Source organism: Podarcis bocagei (genome assembly GCF_964188305.1).
Source record: "Podarcis bocagei genome assembly, chromosome: 5".
NCBI classification, from domain to species: Eukaryota; Metazoa; Chordata; class Lepidosauria; order Squamata; family Lacertidae; genus Podarcis; species Podarcis bocagei.
In genome coordinates, this window is record NC_138129.1 from 12,437,657 (window position 1) to 12,460,806 (window position 23,150).

General features: G+C 44.7%; 1 protein-coding gene across 8 annotated transcripts in view; it reads right to left on the reverse strand.

Moving 5' to 3' along the window:
* The window catches only part of CDH4 (cadherin 4), an 828,450-nt gene that overhangs the window by 335,420 nt on the left and 469,880 nt on the right, over positions 1-23,150 (reverse strand). For 3 of the 8 annotated variants that reach the window (XM_081196108.1, XM_081196107.1, XM_081196114.1), the window contains one exon: positions 10,544-10,767. In XM_081196108.1, coding sequence (XP_081052234.1) covers positions 10,544-10,767 — 224 coding nt within the window. Of the gene's footprint in view, positions 1-10,543; positions 10,768-22,171; positions 22,224-23,150 lie in introns of those variants that run through there. The other 5 variants (XM_081196113.1, XM_081196112.1, XM_081196111.1 and 2 more) reach the window with 3 other exon arrangements.

The window sequence follows — 23,150 nt, forward strand, 5'->3', positions numbered from 1 at the left end:
CTGGTGTCTTTTTCTGCAGCCATTTGTTTCCACTAGGCCCTGAGTTTTCAGTCCGGGGAGATACCATCACAAGGCTCCCCTGATCCTCAAAGGAACCTGTGGACCTCTGCTATCAGAGTCTGGGGGCAAAGGGATCCTTGGGATTAAAGAGGAAAGCTGTGGTCTCTGGAGTCTGCTGCTGCATATAGGACAGACCAGAAAGAGGAGGCATCTCCTCCTAGGGGCTGCCATTGGAAAAGAAAGACCCTGCCTCCGAGGAATCCTGGTCTACAGCACAAGGTCTGTACTGTTATGCTAGTGAAATGAACAATAAAGAATCATGATTAAAATAACAAAACATGTTTAAAACATAGCCTTTTCTCTTTGGGCCATTTGCTATAGTTGAATGTCCTGGTAATATCTGGGGACTTTACAATTGCTCTGAGCTTAGATTGCTGTTAGCAGGGCATGAAGTGAATGATATGAGCCGTCAGGACAATGTCGAAAAAGGACTCAGTCTGAATCATGTAGTAAAAGTTTCCAAATGTCAAAAGTATTTCTTAAATTAAAAAAACCCCTAGAATTGCACTTTTTTTTGTTTTTGTTCCTAACGTTGTCGCTCGCTGTGTTGGCAGTCATGAAACACATTGTCAAACGTCTCCTAAGATGAAATTTAGAGACCTTCATATTTACCATCTAATTGCAAAGCTTCATCTGAAAACTAGATTTCTCCCATGTCAGTTAACCTGAAACAGGAATGCATATGGTGAAGGGGGCAGCAAGCAATAAGAGCATCTGTTCCAAGCACACCTAGAGAAAGTGTGCAAAATGGAAAGCAACGTTTATACAATTGCCTGAAAGTTATTTGGGAGGAGGCTCTCAGTAGCACAAGTGAAAGCATCTTTCCAATGTCATTTGGGTTTGTCAGAAACTTCATGTCAGATGGGATGAGCCTGGGATATAGGGCTTGCTTTTTTATGTCAATGTCTTACATTCTGGAAGAGTTGCTATTGCCATGAGAAATAACCTAATGGAGATTCACCAAATGACCTGCTTATTGAGCATTCATCCTGATTTAATTGCATAAAACTTATATTGTGGTTAGACTATGCCCACATACACAGCATACATTCAAAGAACTGTTATCCCAGTTTAACAGCCATGGCTACCTTCAAATAATATTGAGAACTGTAGTTTGCTAAGGGTGTAACCCCTGTTTGTCTCCCAGAGCTACAATTCCCAGAGTGGTTTAACATTCAATTCATCTAGCAATTTTCACTCCGTAAAGCAAACAGGAATCTCCTAATAACTCTCAGCACCAGTAATACAGGAATACAGTTCCAATAATTCTTTGGGAGAAGCCAGGATTGCTAAAATGGTATAATCCTGCTTTAAATATCTGACCCAAACATGGCCTATGTCCAGTTGTTATTGAGCATTTGTTCTGATTTGTTTATGACAAAGAACATTCATTTGGATTAGTCTTCCCTATATCATTCATTCATCCCACATTTTTCAAAGCATTTCCATTTTCCAAACCACAAAAAGCGTTGTTGTTTTTCTCCTTGGTGCTCAGGTGGCAGAGAGCTTTCATTTCCATTGTGCAAACCTAATGCTTTGGTATGCGCTTGAATTCCTCCTGCAAAATATTGACAGTCTGGAGGCACCCATTGTCAGCTTCTCCCAACTGACCCAACATTACCAAAGCAGTGTCACAGCAGCGCTGCTAAGCAAGCATCTGCCAGAAGAGGCCCTCAATATGTTCTAGAAGTGATGAAAGACCTCTTTATGGAGCAACTCTTTTGGCTGTTGCACCACACCTTGAGCAGGATGAAGAAGTTCTGCACAATCAAAGAGCAGCAAGCAAGTAAGTTCAAGACCCATTCAAATTAACTGACCTAAATTAGTTATATTCCTTAATTTCAATAGGGTCTATTCTTAGCACAACTAAAGTGGTTGTATGCAAACCAAAAATAGCATCTACAGACATTGGTTCTATGCTCTCCAGTCAACAAAAAAGGGAAATGTGACTGACGGGAACAGAGGAAGTTGCCTTATATTAAGTCAGACCAATGGTTCATCTAGCTCACTGTTGTGTAAACTGACTCCAGGGTTTCAGGCAGGAAATCCTCCTGGTCCTACCTGGGGATGATGGGGATTGAACCTGGGAGCTTCTGCATGCAAGGCTATTGCTCTACCATTGATATAAACTATGGAACTTGCTCCCACAGGAGGCAGTGATGATGGCCAACTTGAGAACTGAAAAATTCAGAGAGGGTAAGGCTCCCAATGGCTACTGGCCTGTTAAGATATTCCATTCCACCTTAAGAGGAACAGGCTGTTGTGTGTCACATGCCTGTTTACACTCCAGCACAGCTTGCTGTGAACTTCCGTTTTGTGTATAGCTTTTGCTTATGCTGCTTGCTTGCACATGAAAGGGAGAAAACATGTTTTCCCCTTTGTCTGAATAAACTGCTTGTAAATATGCTTCACACAGTCTCTATCTGCCCTTCTGTTGCAAAGAATTTTTTACTCTGCTGGCTTGCGTGCTCAACTTCTGAAGCTCGAGTCTCAGTTACATGCTGATCCAAGGACTGGAGATCGCCTGCCAACTGGTCGGTGGGCTGGAGCCAGCTGGGGGCTGCCAAATGCCCCTGATTCCTTGGAAGCATCCCAACATGGCCATGATGGCTATGCTCTGCCTCTGTGGTTGGAGGCAGTACAGTGGTACCTCGGGTTACATATGCTTCAGCTTACAGACTCTGCTAACCCAGAAATAGTACCTCGGGTTAAGAACTTTGCTTCAGGATAAGAACAGAAATCGCATGACGGCGGTGCAGCAGCAGCAGGAGGCCCCATTAGCTAAAGTGGTGCTTCAGGTTAAGAACAGTTTCAGGTTAAGAACGGACCTCCGGAATGAATTAAGTACGTAACCAGGTTGTCAGGGAACTGACATCGGAGCGAGAGGCGAAGGGGAGGCTCCCAGATGATGCTGGCGAAGGACCCAGCAGCAGGGGGAGAAACAGCTCAGTAGAGGGGGAAGCCAATCAGCGCAACACCAGGGATAAAGGGGGGCAGACGGGGGAATTGGAGAGAGGGCTCCAGGACTCTTCACTGGACATCAGTGAGGAGAGCCCAGGTCCTCCGCTACCCACGCCTTCCCTGCACAGAAGACTCCCGCGCAGTGAGAGGAGGAGAAGACTGGGTGTCAAACAACTTTTATGCTGGAAGAGGTTCAAGAAACGCCCACTGACGGATTCTGCCAGTGACTGAGGCAGCCACGGGAAGAAGGGGCTGCGCAGTCAGAAAGGTTTAACAAGGGAAATTAACTGAGGAAGGCACCAGTTTACGCACGAGTAACTCATACCTATTACACAGGTGTACCACCATAAAGCTTCCAAATACCAGTTGATGGAAACCAGGTGAGAATGCTGTTGTGCTTGGGTCCTTCTTGCAGGTTTCCTAAGGGTTTCTGGTCGGTCTTCGTGAGAAGAGGATGCTGGTCGAGATGGGCCCCTGGCCTGATTCAACAGCACTCATTTTACAGCCCAGTGCTTTAAAAACAACCCCCCACAATGTTTCAAGTTGTGTTCCTTACTATAAATCTCTTCTCAAGGTTACTCTTAAAACTCCTGTTTCTGGAAACTTGCTTATATAGAATCTCATATATTTTAACCATGAGGAATCATCACAGCGGTGATTGTGTATGTTGTGTGTTGGTGTTCTTTATGGAGCTTTTGTTTACATCAACTTTTTGATGCGGCATAATGTGACATTGGCAGGTGGAAATAAGAAACAGGGAAACTGGAGGTCAAAGGGCTGCGATCAGGCAGGGTAAGAAACATACATCATGAGCAGGCGTACCTGGGTCTCTGTGTTTGTTTTCTTTTGTTCAAGAGAAGTGATTTATTAGTGCATGGGTGGCTCGGTTTTATGAAAGACAGGCAGCAAACAAATTTCACCTTGGGGTGAGATTTTAATACATTTCAGGACCTTGACAAGATTAGCATATTATCTCTTCAATGCCTTATACCTTGAGCAAATGAGAGCTCTGTCAAAGTGAACATATTTGTGTGCTAACAGATCTATTTATGAGTATGGCTTGCCTGGGTGATGTGGCAGAAAGTACCTCACATATAACAAGATGGATGTCTTAGCCTGGCCTCAGTTGTTTATGCTCTGATGCCCTCCCATCTGGATCACTGCACTGTGCTGTAAATGGGGCTGCCCTTGAGGATAGACCAGAGGCTGTAGCTGGTGCAGAATGTGGCTGCTAGGTTGGTACGTGGGATAGCAGGATGGGATCATGTGACATCAGACCTGAAAGGACTGTGCTGGCTACCAGTGAGCGACTGGGCCCAATTAAAGGTGTTAATACTACCATATAGTGCCCTCTTTGGCCTGGTGAGGTTGTCTCACTCATTATTGACTTTCAAGAGGAATTTTTGGCTTCATGGGCAAAAGTGTACCTTCATGAGACAACTCTGATTGGTGGGTGGGACAACCTACCTATCAATTGTATGGTAGCATCATGACATCAGCTGACCCACCCAGCTGTCAAAATCCATTACACAGTGGTTGTTTGGGTGTACGTTCGATTCCACAGTGGTTCCCAAGTGATCAACAGTCAACCAGCTGTTGGGAACTGAAGGATCAACCCTCTATCAGCTGCAGAAGAGCCCAAGCCCACCTTCCCTTGCCAACACACCCTTTAAGACTCCTGATTACACAATCAGCCATGTTTTTACCTGCCCCACATCTGATGTGGGGTCTCACGGGCCAAATTTGCACCCCTGCTGGACCACATCTGATCCTTGACTTGGATGTTCCCTTCCCCAGCATAGGACACATGGTGGTTGCATGACAAAGATGTAAACAATAACTCCTCAACAACCTATCTAGTATTTGTGGTTCCAGTTACAGATAGGTAGCCGTGTTGGTCTGCCATAGTCAAAATAAAAAAATTCCTTCCTGTAGCACCTTAAAGACCAACTAAGTTAGTTCTTGGTATAAGCTTTCGTGTGCATGCACACTTCTTCAGATACAAATTATCTGAAGAAGTATCTGAAGAAGTGTGCATGCACACGAAAGCTTATACCAAGAACTAACTTAGTTGGTCTTTAAGGTGCTACAGGAAGGAATTTTTTTTATTTTTAGTATTTGTGGTGTTGATCATCTGACTTTCATTAAGCCAGCAAATACACGCTTCCTAAGTTATCCACAAGGAAAGCCCTTATAAGCCATGCCCAGCAAAAAGAGAAATAAAAAGGCTTCCCCTTTTCCCTGGGAATGCAATTTCATTCAAGTGTATCTTTCATAAATGCTGACATGAGCTAGAAGGCCAAATTATTCATTTCATAAACAAGGTTTTCGCTCTCTCCCCATTTCTTCCTTTTGCAGAATATACCCACAGGCGCCATCAACACATTCAACTGTAAAAATAGCCAGTTGGATGAGAACAGTGTGAAAAAACTTTTATCTTAAGTATTTACTGTTATTCCAGAATATCACTCCACTTTCGGGCGGGGGGGGGGGGAAGGCGGTAATTCAGCACTCTGGTGGTAAATCTGTGACCTCATTTGCATTTTCTAATTGAATTGCTATCAGGTTTCTTGCAAGAGTGAACAACCAAAAAGAGAAAATGGGGGGGGGGGGGAACCACCCTGAAAAGTTCTTACAGTTTCATAACACCACTTGGATTAGCTGGGGGGGGGGGAGAAAGCTTACTTTATGGGTCTGTTTAGCATGAAAAATATTGTTAGTTCATGGAATGCCATAGACCTTGCCATTGAACAGACAGCCTCAAGAAGCTGGGATTTCTCCTACATCAGCTGCCATTTGAAGTGCCACACAATGTCTTGGAATGTCGCTACATCAGGCATTGTAGGGAATTTTCAATGACAGACAACGCTCAGATCTAAACCCCATCACAGGGAGCCAGGATTAATGCCAACAGGGGTTCCTACTGAGCTGCTTGTGCCCAGGCTTCTCCCCACAGATATTGCTGCCATTCTGCTTAAACATATCCTGAAATGTTTGCCGGGCAGAGGGATTAAAATACCACGCTTTGTTTCAAGGGGGTGACCGGGACCCAGCTTATCATTGGGCAAGATGACAGAGTCCAATTAAAGAGCAAGAAATGGTGAATTATTTAGCTTATCATCAATTTATCATCACCACCATATGAATTTTCTGCCTTAAGCACCAACATGTTTTGGTCCATCTCTGTAAGTGGAAAAGGTTACTTGGCAACTAATAAACAACTGCATCTCCTTTAGGCAATGTGAAGCAAAGCAAATAACACCACATGCACGGTCACTTATCTCTGGATTTACAAAATTTATATAGGCTGCCCCTGGTCAGGTCACTTTTCTGGGTATTGCTACTTTTATATTGTAGAGCATGCCACTAAGGCAGGCATAGGCAAGCTCAGCCCTCCAGATGTTCTGGGACTACAACTCCCATCATCCCTAGCTAACAGGACCAGTGGTCAGGGATGATGGGAATTGTAGTCCCAAAACATCTGGAGGACCGAGTTTGTCTATGACTGCACTAAGGCATGAGTAGAGAACCTGTGGAGAATCTGTGCCACCCCCATTACTCTGAGCCAGTATGGCCTATAAGGGTGATGTAAGTTGTCGTCTAATCACATCTAGGGGGCCACAGGTTCTCCACTATGATCATGCAGCTCTGGAATCGACTGGCACTGGGAAAACGTGGGCTCAGTCTCAAACAAGGTGCTGTAGGTTGTAGGTCAGAGAAGTCCTATTGAGATTAATGAACCTAAGTTTAGGTAAAAGGTAAAGGTACCCCTGACCATTAGGTCCAGTCGTGACCGACTCTGGGGTTGCGGCGCTCGTCTCGCTCTATTGGCCGAGGGAGCCGGCGTTTGCCCGCAGACAGCTTCCGTGTCATGTGGCCAGCATGACTAAGCCGCTTCTGGCGAACCAGAGCAGTGCACGGAAATGCCGTATACCTTCCCACTGGAGCGGTACCTATTTATCTACTTGCACTTTGACATGCTTTCAAACTGCTAGGTTGGCAGGAGCAGGGACTGAGCAACGGGAGCTCACCTCGTCGCGGGGATTCAAACCACCGACCTTCTGATCAGGAAGTCCTAGGCTCCGCGTCTCTTGAACCTAAGTTTAGCATGCTCATTAATTTTCAGCAGGTTAACTCTGATTAGGACTAGCATTAATGAGCTGGAGGATCAAGGCCACTGACTAGACAGAAGTTGAACCCTGAGAAGACCTAGAATTGCTATTTTATTATCAACCTTGCTGGAAGTTGCAAGTGGGCAAAGGGTGCTGTTGCTTTCATGCCCAGCTTGCAGGCTGGCCACTGTGGATGGTGGATTAGATGGGTCTGATCCAACAGGTTTATGTTACATCCTTACTATGTTCTGATTATTGAAGAAGGTTTTGCTTAATGAAGTGTGTGTGTGTGTGTGTGTGTGTGTGTGTGTGTGCTATTTGCATGCCTATTAAGACATCCAATCCCCCACTTACATCATGCAGAACTACAGTCTAGCTGTAGATTCACCATATGAAGAATTCTTTGTCTACTCTTGTCCTCAGAGAAACATGTGAGAGGAGACCCAGCATGTAACAAAAAGCATATTTTAATTACTGCAAAAAACAACAACAACACAACAACTCTGTGCATAACCTTCAGTGGCCGCTAAGCGTGTGCATGTTTGTTTTAATTCTATTGGATTTCTGAAAAACAACATACCAGATCAATTTCCCTGAACAGCCGCGTCAGGGTCAGTGCTTCAAAAGCACTGGGATTTTGACTTGATAATGTTTAGTTTCAGTGCTGTTTGATATCCTTCAAATAATCCCATGAACCAGTTTCATTTCTTTTGCAAACAAAACTCTTGTTTTGTTCATAAAAGCGAAGCAGGAAGCTTTAAATGAAGCAGAAGCTCAGCTTCCCACTATGATGACACACAATAATACAGTCTGTGACCTTGTCATTAGTCTTGTTTTCCACTGTTTTTTCACCCTCCAACTATACACTAATAAGGCTTTTAAGAAAAGAATGATGTGAATTTTAAAAAGCCAGAGTTCTCTCTGTCTTGAACCAGAGTTCAGCTTGTATTAATATTCTACAAATATCCAATCAAATATTTTGCTAAAGTTGAAATGCACTGCAGCTTGCATTCTCTTCGCCGGGGAGAAATTTTACATAGCTCACTCGAGACGACAGTGTGATCTGTAATACTGAAACGAAATGTGTTCATATTTGCAGAGTATAGGGCACTCCGGTTCAATAGCAAAAAGCATTAAAACAGTGTTGCTCTATGAAGGACTCAGTTTCACATAGAATCATAGAATCGTAGAGTTGGAAGGGACCCGGAAATTCATCTACTCCAAACCACTGCAATTCAGGAATATGCCGCTGTCTCATACGGGGATCAAACCTGCAACCTTGCCATTATTAGCACCATCAGCCAGTGTGGTGTAGTGGTTAAGAGTGGTAGACTTGTAATCTGGTGAACAGGGTTCGCATCCCCGCTGCTCCACATGCAGCTCCTGGGTGACCTTGGGCCAGTCACACTTCCCTGAAGTCTCTCAGCCTCACTCACCTCACAGAGTGTTTATTGTGGGTGAAGAAGAGTTTGGATTTGGATTTGATATCCCACTTTATCACTACCCTAAGGAGTCTCGAAGTGGCTAACATTCTCCTTTCCCTTCCTCCCCCACAACAAACACTCTGTGAGGTGAGTGGGGCTGAGAGACTTCAGAGAAGTGTGACTAGCCCAAGGTCACCCAGCAGCTGCATGTGGAGGAGCGGGGAAGCCAACCTGGTTCACCAGATTACGAGTCCACCGTTCTTAACCACTACACCCCACTGGTGTACAGTCTATAACATAAAGTTGCTATATCTGACCTGGCCTCTGGGGTTAGCGGAAAACAAGTCTTTGCCCTCTTCAGATATTTTAGAGTATTATGCCATCCTGCTCCCCCCACCCCCCTCAAGTCTTCACTTCCGCAAGCTAAACACAACCTGTTCCTTAAGTCCTTCTTCACAAAATCCCCCTCCCCCGCCCTGTCCCAGAGCCTATGCAGTCATTGCTTTCCCTAAAGGTCCGGATGAGCTGGCAGCTAATTTTCCAAAAGCGGTCCCTCCAATCTGACAGTCCTCCATCTCTAGATAATAAATCTTCAGGTTGGAAGTCTGGATTACTTCTTCAATAGCAAATGGCACGTCTGCGAAGCTACAGGGCCAAAGAATGGGGTCAATGAAGGAAAATTTATTGCCGTGGGATTCTCTGCTGAAGAGCCTCAGGTACATATTCAGATGTCGGCAACACAGGCAGAGTCAGAGTCAATGTGAAAAGAGGGGCTTGGCGGAAGCTCCAGGAGCAGAGGAGAATTAAGCTTCCCTTTCCACCCATTTGTCTGAAGGCTGTATCTCAACCAAAGGGGACGATACATCACCACAAAAGGGGACGTGAAGGCAGGAAGTGGGTGAGAAATTCTCCCCAGTTCACCAAAGTTCAATCTAAAGGATGATCGAGTGGCCTTTTAAGAATAAGGAAGAACCTAGCTCAAAAGTCAATTCCCCCCTTTAGCTACATTAACCTGAAAGCCTGCACACGGGGGATAGAATTCACAGCCGCGAAATGATTCACAAGGGTCTCACTACTGCGTGTTGCTGTGCCTGTTTGGAAAAACATGCCTGGTCTGATTTATTTATTTATTGCTCACATCTCCCGCCCGCCTTGTTTCTAATGTTTGGATGGCCAACAGCAGGATGAGGTACCATTTTGGGATGGATCCAGGGCCCTGGATTCTTAAACAAAAGACTAAAAATAGCAATAGCACCCTCCTTCACCCCAGCCTGAGTTTATTCCTGGCCACAAAGGCTGTTGGGAAATTGAGCAAACATCGTAGCCCTTGGTTTGCTGTCTACTATGAATGCAGGGGCAATGGGTGTTGATGGAAGAAAAGAGGCAGGAAACCGTTCCACCATTCATTGATTCTATTGTATAATCACTTCCTCTACAGACACTTCCCCCTAGCCTAGCTAGCCTAGAAATGGACATTCTTGGTTGATTCAAACATGATACAGTCTGTCTTGGATTGTACCATTTCAGACTGCAGGTGAAGGATCTGCTTCTGGGATTTATTTATTTTAAAACATCCTGCAGGTCATGGAGAGTTAGCACATTAGGGAGAAGAGTCTATATTGCTTGTTAACATGGAGACCTTTTAAATATACGATTCCCACATTCCAGCCAAGATATTAGCATGCACTGTTTCTTCACATTTTAATTGACCATTAGAGATTGTGGAGGCCTATAATGATGTACAAGGTCCTTTGAGCACAGTGCCCCAAGCCTTTCTGGGCTATAGGCAAAAACACTAACACCTTGCACCAAGGCCTGATTAAGGTGGTGGTGGTGAAATTCCCATAATAAGCCCCCCACCCGCTGCCCCCAAAAAAGCTTGAAACAATGTGCCACAAAAAGAGTCTTGTGGCATCATAAAGCCAACAAATGTATTGGCAATTTCCCCCCTCCCCTTCTCTGAATTGCCATCATTGTTATTTTTACCTTGTGTCCCTTGTGTTGTGATTTTTCTCCCACCAGTAACCTGACCATAGTTTCCCAGCTTTCTACGGCCTGGTGGTCCCATGCCGTCACCATAAATATTGTCTGCTCCGAGGGGATTTGCACCTGTTGGGTGGCGTAGATAGTCCCATCTGTCCTCACCTTGAAGTCCAAGTTGTCGGTTTCGTATTGGATTCCTTTGCTCTCAGAGCAGCCGCTAAATTTCACTGGGGAAAAGGAGACAAAAAGAGGGGATGGTGGTTATTGAAACTGTCATTATGCCCTCGATGTGCGCAGCACTTATCAGGGTAATGTAAGCAACAGCAACAAAATCAAGATAGGTTCCTGCTGTGAGGACCTTGCATTCTAAATATGATGACAGAGGAGAGGCGAATAGAGGAAAAAAAGAAAAGAAAAAGGAGGACAGTTGCGAGAAAATGCAGTTGCACACATTTGGGGTGTGCTTTCATTGGCAAAGAGGGCTATGACATAGCTCAGGGAAGTATGGTATAAAGTTAGAGAATTAGACTGGGAAACCTGGGTTCAAATCCCTTCTCAACTAGAATGCTTAAGAGGTTACCTTGGTGGCTCTCTCAGGTGGCTCATGTACCACTTAGAAGGGCAAACAAAAATGATCAGGAGGAAGACCACCTATGAGGAGAAGCTACATTGTTTGCATGCTGTCCAACATTTTTGGATCTGAAACTGGGACACGTGTCTTCTGGGATGTGCTTCCGTTCATGTCACATGACCTGCACAGAGTTCTAGCCACCAAAAACACGGGGGGGGGGAGGGGCTAGAACTTCACAGCACCCAAAATGGCTGCTGAGATCGCACGTGAAAAAATGTGATGTTCCATTTTTTCGGGGCGCTTGGGAGGTCTGTGTTTGGAACACTTCATTTCACAAAAAAGATAGTGATATGACTCTGAGTGAAGTATAGGTGGGTTCCCACGAGGCAAGACACAGTGATAACATCAAGAACCTTTACTGAACTAACAGAACTGGACAACAGGGGCAAAGCAACTGCTTATATGCATTTCTGAAGGCCTGGGCTACTCCCACTCCCAACGTGATTGGCTATCTAAACTTCCAAGTTGCGAATCATGACTGCCGCATTCTGGATTAATTGCAGTTTCTGGGTCACCTTTAAAGGTAGCCCCACGTAGAGCGCATTGCAGTAGTCCAAGCGGGAGATAACTAGAGCATGCACCACTCTGGCAAGACAGTCTGCAGGCAGGTAAGGTCTCAGTCTGCGTACCAGGTGGAGCTGGTAGACAGCCGCCCTGGACACAGAATTGACCTGCACCTCCATGGACAGCTGTGAGTCCAAAATGACTCCCAGGCTGCACACCTGGTCCTTCAGGGGCACAGTTACCCCATTCAGGACCAGGGAGTTATGAGACCTTTCTCATAACACCAGAAGTGAGGAACCACCAATGAAGCTGGATATTGGAAGTGTCAGGACAGATAAGAGAAGGCACTTCTTCACACTGCGCAGAGTTAAACTCTGGAACTCGCACCCACTGGGAGCAGTCATGGCCACCAATTTGGATGGCTGCAGAAGAGGATAAGACAAATTCATGGAGGCTGTCAATGGCTACTAGCCATGATGGCTATGCTGTAAATCCACAGCTGGAGGCCACAATGCCTCCACATACCAGTTGCTGGAAACCGCAGGAAGGGAGAGGACTGTTGTGTTCAAGTTCTGCTCCCCAGGCATGTGGTTGGCCACTGCGAGAATGGGATGCTGGACTTAGATGGGCCAGGGTGAAGAGTCGGTGGAAGGAGACTGGAAAAAGTTTAAAGACTATATATAAAAATATTGTAAAATTAAGGAATGTTAGAAAAATGTTGGAATGAAATTACATGGCTTTAGTAGAAATGTCATAAGGAATTAAGTATAAATAGATTAATAGAAAATTAAAGGGAAAGTATGGCAAGAATGTGTTAAGATAATTATAGAAGAGAAAACAGAGTAAGATGGAAAGGAATTGCTGAAACAAATAAAAGAAGTGGAATACAAAAAGGGAGGTGTGAGGAAGTCGCTGGAAATAAGTGAATGAAATATAAGATATTGAAAATGTTTGAGATGTTTTTGAATTGTTTTTGTTTGTTTTTGCTTGATTTGTTAGTCCATGTAGCGTTTTTGTATTGTATTCGTATTGTTTTTCCTTTTTTTCTTTCTCTTTTTGTTTGTAGTGTTGGAAATTTTGAAAAAGGAATAAATATCATTTATAAATAAATAAATAGATGGGCCATTGGCCTGGATCCAACATGCTATTCTTATGTTCTTATGTGAGGAGGGAAGGGAGAGGACGCAGCAGTGGGCTGCCATTCTCAATGATAGACCCCTCTTTTAATCATCACATCTGGAGCCAGCCTAACTTCCATGTTTCAGTGTGCAGCTTTTGGGCTCTTCATGGGCATCTGGCTGGCTCCTATGAGAACAGGATCTTGCACTAGATTGGCCTCTGGCCTGATCCTGCAGACTTTTCTTATGTATACTTATCCAGCAGTGTGTCTTCTTAGGTTCAACCTAAGCTAATTCCCATAATTATTGTGAGGACAAAGTTGTCATGGCGGCCACTTATGCTGAAATATGTTCTTTTGGGAGAAAGGGTAAGGCAGATCTCTGATCAGCAACTTCACATAAAGAGGAGGTTGGGGGAGAGAGCTGAAGGGAGAAAGGAAAAGGAGGACGAGAGAGTTCAGATGGGAAACAAAACCCCATAAAAGGACAGTGGCTGGATGTCAGGCCATTTCTGACAGTGTGCTTGACGTTCTCAAAGAAACATCAAGGAAATTATATAACGGTGTATTTGACCTTTCAAGAAAGCTCTTGAACTTTACTACCATTCCCAGAGAAACTGCTAGTGGCTATTTCTAAAAAAGTCCTTTCTAAAGTTTCATTACATCTGAGAGGCAGTCGATCCCCACTGCTATGAGTGGATTCCTCTCTTGCCTCCATTATCCACTGAATATGATGAGAAGCAATTAGCCACATGGCTGGTCTGTCATTTTGTGAAGCCTACAGCTATCTACCTAGTCTATGGGATGCTTACGCATGCCTTAATGGCAACTTAAATGTCCATAATCATTCCGTTAACAGATTTTATTTTTTTACTTTTGGGTTGGACGACAATTAAAACGCTCCACTGAAACCGAATCCTTCTCTCCAACTCAGACATACACTGTCAGTCTGCTTGACAGCCATCTTGCCTTTCCTTATGAAAGAGATTTGAGACACTATGACACGATACGTACTAAGGAAATGCAGCTTAAGTAAATGCCATCCGATAAGTGTGTTCATACTGTAGAAACTACAATTGTGTTTTAATAGCTCGTTAATTGAAAAAACAACAACAGAGGCCTCAACAGATGGTGGGGAGGTGTGTGTGTCAGCAACAGGCTGGATGAGAAACAATGGGAGCCACCAGCCCAAGAGCTCCGTGGGGAGGACTCTGAAGATGACACCTTAGAACCTGGAGAGTGGTGGAACACTAGGCAGCAGAAGGGAAGAGCTAGGAGCTGATAGAAATAGGAGACAAGTGATCAAGGAGAGTCCAGGATAGGATTAGAAGCTGAAAGTCACAGAGTGCACACAGACAGTCCCAGTCCTGCCGCCACCTCCCCTTCCGACTCCCGGCTCAAGGAGGATCCTGCATGCTGAGCAACGTGCCAGAAAGGTCCAAAGGAGGAGCCCACCTCCTCAACACAGCCTTCGTCTGCTTGGGAGGGATCCAGAAGGAGAGACTGGAGGGGAAAGACATGCCTAGGGCTAAGTTTCAGCAACACCTACACTGAGTTAGCACAAACCAGGGACATTGCTGTTTTGTTGTTTTTCTGCTAATGAACAGCTAATTGCATTCTGTGCCTTCTGTGTGTGTGTGCCTGCCCTGTGGATGACCTGCCTTGTTGACAGCTCCTTGATGGGGGTGGGAAAGAAACTTTATATTTTATCCTTAGAACCATTATGTGAGGTAGTCTTCATCCAGTGCTACTGCTAGGGCTATGATGCACTCCCTCTCATGTAAAGCAGGGTAAGGGCAAAGCTTTCTATGGCAGATAGGTGGCGAGTGGAAGCTTACCTTAAAATGACAGAGTCAGACCTACAGGACCCTGTTCACAATTAGTCCAATGAGCAGAAGATGAGGTTTTATATTTGCCACCCCCCTTCTCTTTCTCTGCATATATCTGCATATATCTGTATATAAAGGTAAAGTAAAGGGACCCCTGACCATTAGGTCCAGTCGTGGCCGACTCTGGGGTTGTGGTGCTCATCTCGCTTTATTGGCCGAGGGAGCCGGCGTACAGCTTCCGGGTCACGTGGCCAGAATGACTAAGCCGCTTCTGGCGAACCAGAGCAGCGCACAGAAACACCGTATACCTTCCCGCTGGAGTGGTACCTATTTATCTACTTGCACTTTGATGTGCTTTCAAACTGCTAGGTGGAAGTTTTTAATGTCTAATGCTGTATTGTTTTTAATATTCAGTTGGAAGCCGCCCAGAGTGGCTGGGGAAACCCAGCCAGATGGGCGGGGTATAAATAAATTATTATTATTATTATTATTATTATTATTATTATTATTATTATTGGGTAGGAGCAGGGACCGAGCAACGGGAGCTCACCCCGTCGTGGGGATTCGAACCGCCAACCTTCTGATTGGCAAGTCCTAGGCTCTGTGGTTTAACCTACAGTGCCAACCGCGTTCCATCTGTATATCTATAATGGTGGCAAAATAGCCACATTCAGGCATCCAGTGCCCTCAAGGGATTCTAAGTGTGTTAGGGAGAATGTGCAACGGTCTGGCCCTGCTGCCACTCCATATACATAGGCCAAAGGCCCATAGCAGGTTCAGGTATGTATGTAGACTCCCTATGCAATTTAGAAGCCCAATCATGTGGGCATCTAAATTGTATGGAGAGCATGAGCAGAGAACCTGCTTTGGCTCTTCCACTCATGGACCATGGTGGGACTCGGCTGTCAGGCATGAAATAGATGTGGTGGAAACAATGGGTTCAGCTCCACTCTCCCAGCCCATAGGATTGTATTCATGTTTGCCACGATGCCCAAAGAGGACTTATATAAATGTTGGTCAGTCAATCAAGATATATTAGTCAGCAAACCCTAATACTTATGTTAATGTATGCTGCTCTGGATTTGAACCCTGGAGGCATCTAAGGTACTGGGGTTAAATGCATTTGGCTAATATCTTTTTTAATCCACCATTTTTTACCCTGAAAGCCATCTCACAGGTTCACTTTGACTTGCAAAACTGCCTGGTAACATCCAAGAGAATAACTTGTTTTTAAAACATTTACTCTCAAATGGACAGTTTCAAGATGATTTGCAGCTTCAGCTTGCTTCAATGATTTATACATAGTTTGGGGGCTCAGTCTGAATATTTTTTGTATATATTCGATACTGTAATATTTTAATGTTATACTTTTGTTTTGTTTTTACCTTGACTCCCCCCCCCTTTTCTTTTAAATAAGCCTTGCTGCAACCAGTAGTTTGGTGTGAGTAGACTAGGTCTCTAGCGATAGTTAAAAGATAGTTTTGGCATTTGATTTGCAGATGCATTGAGTGAAGACTAGACACAGACTAGCGCATATATTTTTAAATTACTCTCTTCTGGCTCATTTTAATGGCAGACATAAGTGATATCTTCTAGACTAAGAGCAGGAACAGACAACAGTTTCTAAAGTCATGAGCATTGCTGGAGAAGCATTTTCCATGGGACAAGGCCTCATTTCATTTGCCCCACCCTCAACTAGGGTCCAGAGGTTGAGTCTAGCTGTTTTTGACTGGTTCTCTGTTTGGGAGTCTATATGGTATGGATGGCATCTGATGGCAACTTTCACCTGCTAGAAGGAAACACAGCAGCATAAGAGTAAAGGTAAAGGGACCCCTGACCATTAGGTCCAGTCGTGGCCGACTCTGGGGTTGCGGCGCTCATCTCGCTTTATTGGCTGAGGGAGCTGGCGTACAGCTTCTGGGTCATGTGGCCAGCATGACTAAGCCACTTCTGGTGAACCAGAGCAGTGCACGGAAACGCCGTTTACCTTCCTACCGGAGTGGTATCTATTGATCTACTTGCACTTTGACATGCTTTCGAATTGCTAGGTTGGCAGGAGCAGGGACCGAGCAACGGGAGCTCACCCCGTCACAGGGATTTGAACCGCCGACCTTCCGATCGGCAAGCCCTAGGCTCTGTGGTTTAACCCACAGAGGGAGGGGGATAATTTTCAGCTACTCGCCCCACCCCCCACAGTGCTCTGTATGTTAAGTACTGGAATTTAATTCATTGAAATGGTTAGTGCTTCTATGTATTACTATGTGTTTAAATCTGATCGGTTGGTAACTGAATTCTAGAGAGTTCTCATGGGATTGGCTAAGGTTAGTCACATGGGAGGTATCTAGTGAAGGAGAGACTTATGTGAAGCAAGATGACTGTCTTTAAAAATCCACTGTGAACACTGCTAAGTTGAATTGAGTGTTGGAGTGCTCCTTCTCTGCCTGAAAGAAAGAGAGCAAAGCTGTCGGAGAAGGTAAAAATGGAAATATCTCATAGGAGCTGTAACACATATAATTGAGATACAGAAGGGTGAAAGTGCTGAGCTCCGGAAAGAGAGGAAAATACAGTTGTTTGGAAGTTAAAAGAAGAGACAGTGAGCTCATGCTTGGAGAAGCATGTAAATATTATGTTTTAATTCACCTATAAGTTTCTGCAAGAAAAGTTTTTTGAATATTAAAATCTGGACATTGGGTTTAATTTCCAAGAACGTGTGCCAGTCATATATGTGATTTGAGCTTCTCAGCTGTATTTTCGCTACCCTTTCATCAAAACTGTACCCCTTTAATCCTACTCCAGAGGGTTGAGGAACCCTCTGAAGCAAGTTTAGGGAGAGTGTGGGTTGCTGCAGGGGGCATTGCTGCAAATTGCTTTTATTCCCTTCTGGATATGGATTCTCTTCCATCAGCAGATGGTCACTGTTGGAGATCTCCTTTTGTGTTTAGCCCACCATTTTCTGGCACCAAGCAGAGACCTTTTCATTTGCTCAAGGTGTGTGTGTGTGTGGAGACAGAGAACAAAGTCCCAGGTCTTTCTTTTTCTTGTCTGCTGCCAGCATCGTTGGGATGCTTACTTCAGAGCGTGCATTTCTGAACGTTTTATATTGCTGTCATTTCATGCCACCATTAGTCTCTCCCGGCGTGCACTCGCAGGTTGCAGAAAGCTATGCACTCTCGTGATGTTAAAAACCTATCAGTAATTCGAAATACTTCTTACTGCTGTTCCTAGGCTCCTCCAGCATCTCTCCCCCCCCCACCTTGCAAATATTTACGAGGGTGGAGTAAAGCAAGTCCACTTTAATGAAGTGGATTGTACTCCTCTTAGAATGGGTGAGAAGAACCCAGTTTTTTTGTGCTGAAGAAGATAATCTCCCACAGCCTATTTGCTTGAACACATTGAAATATCTGTAGATACGAACATTCATTCATTTATTTGGTAGGCAGATGCCTTTGGAACTGTCACCTACAGAGGGGTGGAAATGACAAGCCAAGCCAAGAGCAAGTGTCACATTTGACTGATAAACAACGATGGATAATGTCCTAGGTTTTTTTGTGGGGTGGTTGTTAGTGGGGGTATCTATGCAATTACTGTGGGAGAATTAGGTTTTAAGCAATTTCACTGTCACAGCTTGCTCAATTTAATTACAGTTTACTCCAAAAACCCAGGAGGGGAAAAGGTGCTTCGCTGTTTTGTTCCGTGAAGCGAATTCCACCCCACTGCAGCCTTTGCTTTCACCTTTTTATTGCCATTTGGCATGTGAAAATGATCTCGTACACCTGCGACGTGCAAAGCATCTGAGTCTTGACATTTCCGCCCCCACAATCAATGCCTCCCACCTCTGACGCTGGGCGGGGGGGGCGGGGGAGAGAGGAAAAGATTGGTTTCTATGGACTAGGTGAAATAGGCATTTTTGGACCCCTTTCTAAACCGGGACATTCAGGAAACGGTATGTTGCCATTAAACTTGTCTGTCATTTCTTTGGACTATTTTAAACACAGGTTGCAAAAATCAAAGCGCTGGGTTTCCCGACTGCACTCAAAAGCTTCGAAGATCAGCTGTGGAGGGAAAGGACCAATTCCCTGTAGATTTTGGGGTGCTGATTCACATGTGCATGAGAAGGGCTCCCTGACTCTTGTAGCATCATTTGTCACTCCCTCCAACAGCACCAACAGGATTGGACTAAAAACACAACACTCCACAACAACAATAATAAAAAATAGCCCAATTAGGATCCAACATGTCCAGCAGCCACATAATTTTGAGTGTCAGTTGGAAAAGAAAACTGGAGGGTAGGTGAAATGGAGTATACTGGGGGGGGGGGTAGGGAGCATGGATAGCTGGCTGGAACCTTAAACAGGAGTGCTCCTGTTAGGTGAGGATACACACTGCAGCATTTTGTTGCAGATTCTGCTTAAAAGAGCAACTTTAGAACACTGTTCAGATGCTTGGGAACATTAAAGTCTCCAAGTTATATGTTATCTTACAATCCTTACAACAGTCCGGTAAAGTATGTATGGACCTCTGAATATGTGCAGGCCTCCATCACATTGTCAGGGGTCCTCATCAGATTCCTAAATATATGGAAGAGCTGTCTATATGTAGAGTCCATTTTCATATTAACAACAGCAGTAGATGCACAGTGTTAAATACAGTGGTGCCTTGGTTCTCAAATGCTTTGGTTCCCAAACACCGAAAACCCGGAAGTAAGTGTTACGGTTTTCAACAGTGGTTGTTTTTTTTTTTAAGCCAAACGTCCAATGTGGTTTTGGGCTATTGTTTCAGGGGAGCCTGCACCTTGGTTTTCGAACGTTTCGAAAGTCAAACAGACTTCTAGAATGGCTTAAGTTTGAGAACCAAGGAACCACTGTATTTGGCGCTTTTGGATTTGCTATTTATTTTGCGTTTTTGTTTTTGAGGCTTTTCGGTTAATTTGTTTTTGTGACTGTGTGGAACCCAGTTCAGCGGATCGATTGATTGTGACTGCAGAAATGGATAAAATCCCTCTCTCCAAACAATGACCATCATCAGAGCAAGTAAGAAAATAATAATAATTTTAATTTCCATCATCTACAATACTGTCTTATTTGTTTTATAGCACAGTACATTGATTATTGCTTTTATTTTATGGATCAATGGTCTCGTTAGAGAGTAAAGTTCATGTTAAATTGCTGTTTAAGGGTTGTTTTCAAAAGTCTGGAACGGATTAATCCGTTTTGCATTGCTTTCTATGGGAAAGTGCGCCTTGGTTTGGAATGCTTTGGTTTTGGAACGGACTTCCGGAATGGATTAAGTTTGAGAACCAAGGTACCACTGTATATATACACTTTAGCGATACTGAAAATACTTAAACATCTGCTTAAGCCATAGCAGGTTGCTCCAATATGCTGCTCTTGAGTCTTGTGTCACCATGTTGATTTCTGTGCTCCATTATCTGAAAATGACTGCCTCGAAGACAAAAGGCCCTCTGTGATTTGCTAATTATTTCTATTAGTTTAAAACAACCAATAACAGCTGGCTAAGGACAGGGGAAGCCAGGAGAGAAATCAGCTCTCCTTTTAGAAACAAGCTGAGGCCCTTGGTTGGTACAGGGCTTCCCTTGTCAGGAGGCAGGACAAGAGAAGCCACCAAGGGCATCTTATGGGCAGGGATGCTGTTTCAGGTGTCCGGAGGGAGGGAAAAGGGATTGCAGGAGGGCAGGGCTGGAGAATTTGTGGTCCACAGGTTGTGGCTGGGTTACATCTCCCATCACCCCAAACCATTAGCCTTGCTGTCTGGAGCTGAAGGGAGTTGGATTTCAATGACATTTGGGAGGCTACTGGTTCCCCAGCATGCCCTCCTACATACCTCAGACGAAAATAGGGACAACTCTCACACCCTCACAACTGACCCTCCTTGATGCCCCATTTTTTGCCCCTGTCCCAGAGCATCTCCTGTCAGAAGAAGGGTGAGTTCCTACCACCACTTCACCAATGGGACACAGCACACACACCCTCTGCCATCCTACCCCGTAATCCTGATTTTCTTTAATTTTATGGTAGACGAAGAAGAGAAGAGTTTGGATTTGATATCCCGCTTTATCACTACCAGAAGGAGTCTCAAAGCGGCTAACATTCTCCTTTCCCTTCCTCCCCCACAACAACGCTCTGTGAGGTGAGTGGGGCTGAGAGACTTCAAAGAAGTGTGACTAGCCCAAGGTCACCCAGCAGCTGCATGTGGAGGAGCGGGGATGCGAACCCGGTTCACCAAATTACGAGTCTACCGCTCTTAACCACTACCCCACACTGGCTCTACCACACTGGTAGGTTTACAAAAAGAAAGAAAAAAAGGACACTGATAAATACATTTTAGAAAGGGGCAAGATTAGATGCAGATGCACAAAGCATTTTCTTTTTTAATGAAGACTCCTTGAACTCTGCTCCCCCTTTCTTCCTGCCCAGGGCAGCCCTGTCCTCTTCCTGCCCCTCAGAATTAGCACATCATGGGGGGCTGGGTCACAGTGACGACAGCTTCTCCTCTTCTTCACCTGCTCTCCAGCAGCCAGTACAAGCTGCCCAAGGAAGGAGGCCAGCAGCGGCCATGGAGAGGCAACAAGATTGCAGCTGCTATTGCTCAGGAGAAGCGCCGGTTCGTCCTCCTGGGGGGCTCGGCGGCAGCAGCACTGGCTGGGAAACAGGGACACTCTGGGATCATATCAGAAGCCGGGGTGGCTTTCATAATTCTGGGACTGTCACTGGAAAATCAGGACTCTTGGAGGGTACGCAGTAGAGGATGCAAGAGTTGACAACCTGCTCTTGGAGATATTCCAAATTATATTGCAAACCAAACAAACAAACAAAAGCAACAAGGGATTTTACCCAAACCTGGTCTGGCTCTTTTTCTATATCTTTGCAAGGTGTCGCAGACTCAAATAGAGATGGGGGAGTTTGCATTTTGGTTCAGTTTGCATTTTAGTATGAACCTATCTAATTTGGATTTTCCCAATCAATAAATGCACCAACATGCACCTGCCCATCAGGAGTTGCACTTGGAAGTTTGCAACACAGTTCTCCAGCGAGAACAACAATGTGTACAAAAATGCCATATGCTAGGGGAAATTGTGCATGTGTGCGTGAATGCGTGTGCACGCACACACACACACACACACACACACACACAGTGTCTTTGTGAAAATAATGTCAGAATGCATCATATCAGGGGACGATGCTTGCACAAATGCATATGTTGGGGGAAATAAACAGGCAAATGCACACAACTTTCAATGAGGGCTTTTTAAAAAGTTTTCGAATCGGAGGAGCTAAACGTAAGATTGCAAAAAACGAGAAACAGAGGGTAACCAAAACTGACAGATGGATCCAAGTTTGAGGCTTGGATTCTGGCAACAGGAGCCAGGTATCTCTCTTATGACTGGGATAGTGCTCAGGTGCAAGGAACTTTGGGTCTGATCCCTGCTGTGACATTTGTGCAATTAGGTAATTTTAAACTTAATTCTAGACTCTGCGGTCTGAAGGAGGGGGGCTCCCTCTTTAGATAGCAATGTGCATTGCTTCACTTACTTCGAAATGCTGCCTTGCAGCAACTGAGAACATTCATGCTCATTTTGCAGAGCAGGAGCTGAGACGTTTGTCCCATGAGACCAGGGCCCTGCTCTGTCATGCTCTGTCCCATGAGACCAGGGCCCTGCAGGATTTAACTTCCTTCCACAGGGCCTGTAAGACAGAGCTATTCCGCCTGGCTTTCAATTTGAACTTAGCCTGATCTTTTATTCCCCTCCCCTTTTTATGAAGATTGCCCGCTCTGGGATCCCACAGCTAATTCTCCCCTGGTCGTCTCGCTGGCCCAAATAGGACTAATTTAGCCAGCTAGCCCTGGTGATCATCTAATGTTTATTGGATGGATTTCCCCCCTAAACTGATTTTTGAATTCTGAATTTATTGTTATTCGCGTTTCATATTGTATTTTAAGCTGCTTTCTGTTGCATCAATTAAGTTGGACTCGATGGCCCTTGTGGTCTCTTCCAACTCTGTGATTCTATGATTCTATGAAGTGTTTTAAATTTGTTGTTAGCCACCCTGAGCCTGGTTTTTTGAACCGGGAAGGGCGGGGTATAAATAAAAAAATATTATTTATTATTTATTATTACCTGGTGTAGACACTGCTTCTTATGAGCTAAAGCCCCACTTGTAATAAGCAGAATAGCTTGCCTTGAAAAGAAAGCTAGCAATCAATCTTAATGGGTGTAAACTCTTCTTCTAAATCACAGGACGCTGGTGAAATTACTTTCCTCCTGGCTTTAGGGGATGTTGTGTTCACATCCTGCGCTCTCACTCTTGCGCCGGACAGGAGATTGGACTGCATGACCTACAAGGACCTTTTACAGCGGCATAATTCTATTTAGAAAGCTGAGAATGGCTGCAATTTGCAAGGGAAGCAACTTTTGAATTAAAGAAGAAAGGGGGTGGGGGGTGGGGTGGGATATGGCTGCCTTTACTCAAAGCTCAGATCTCCCCAGACTCAGATCTACGTTCCTTTGAC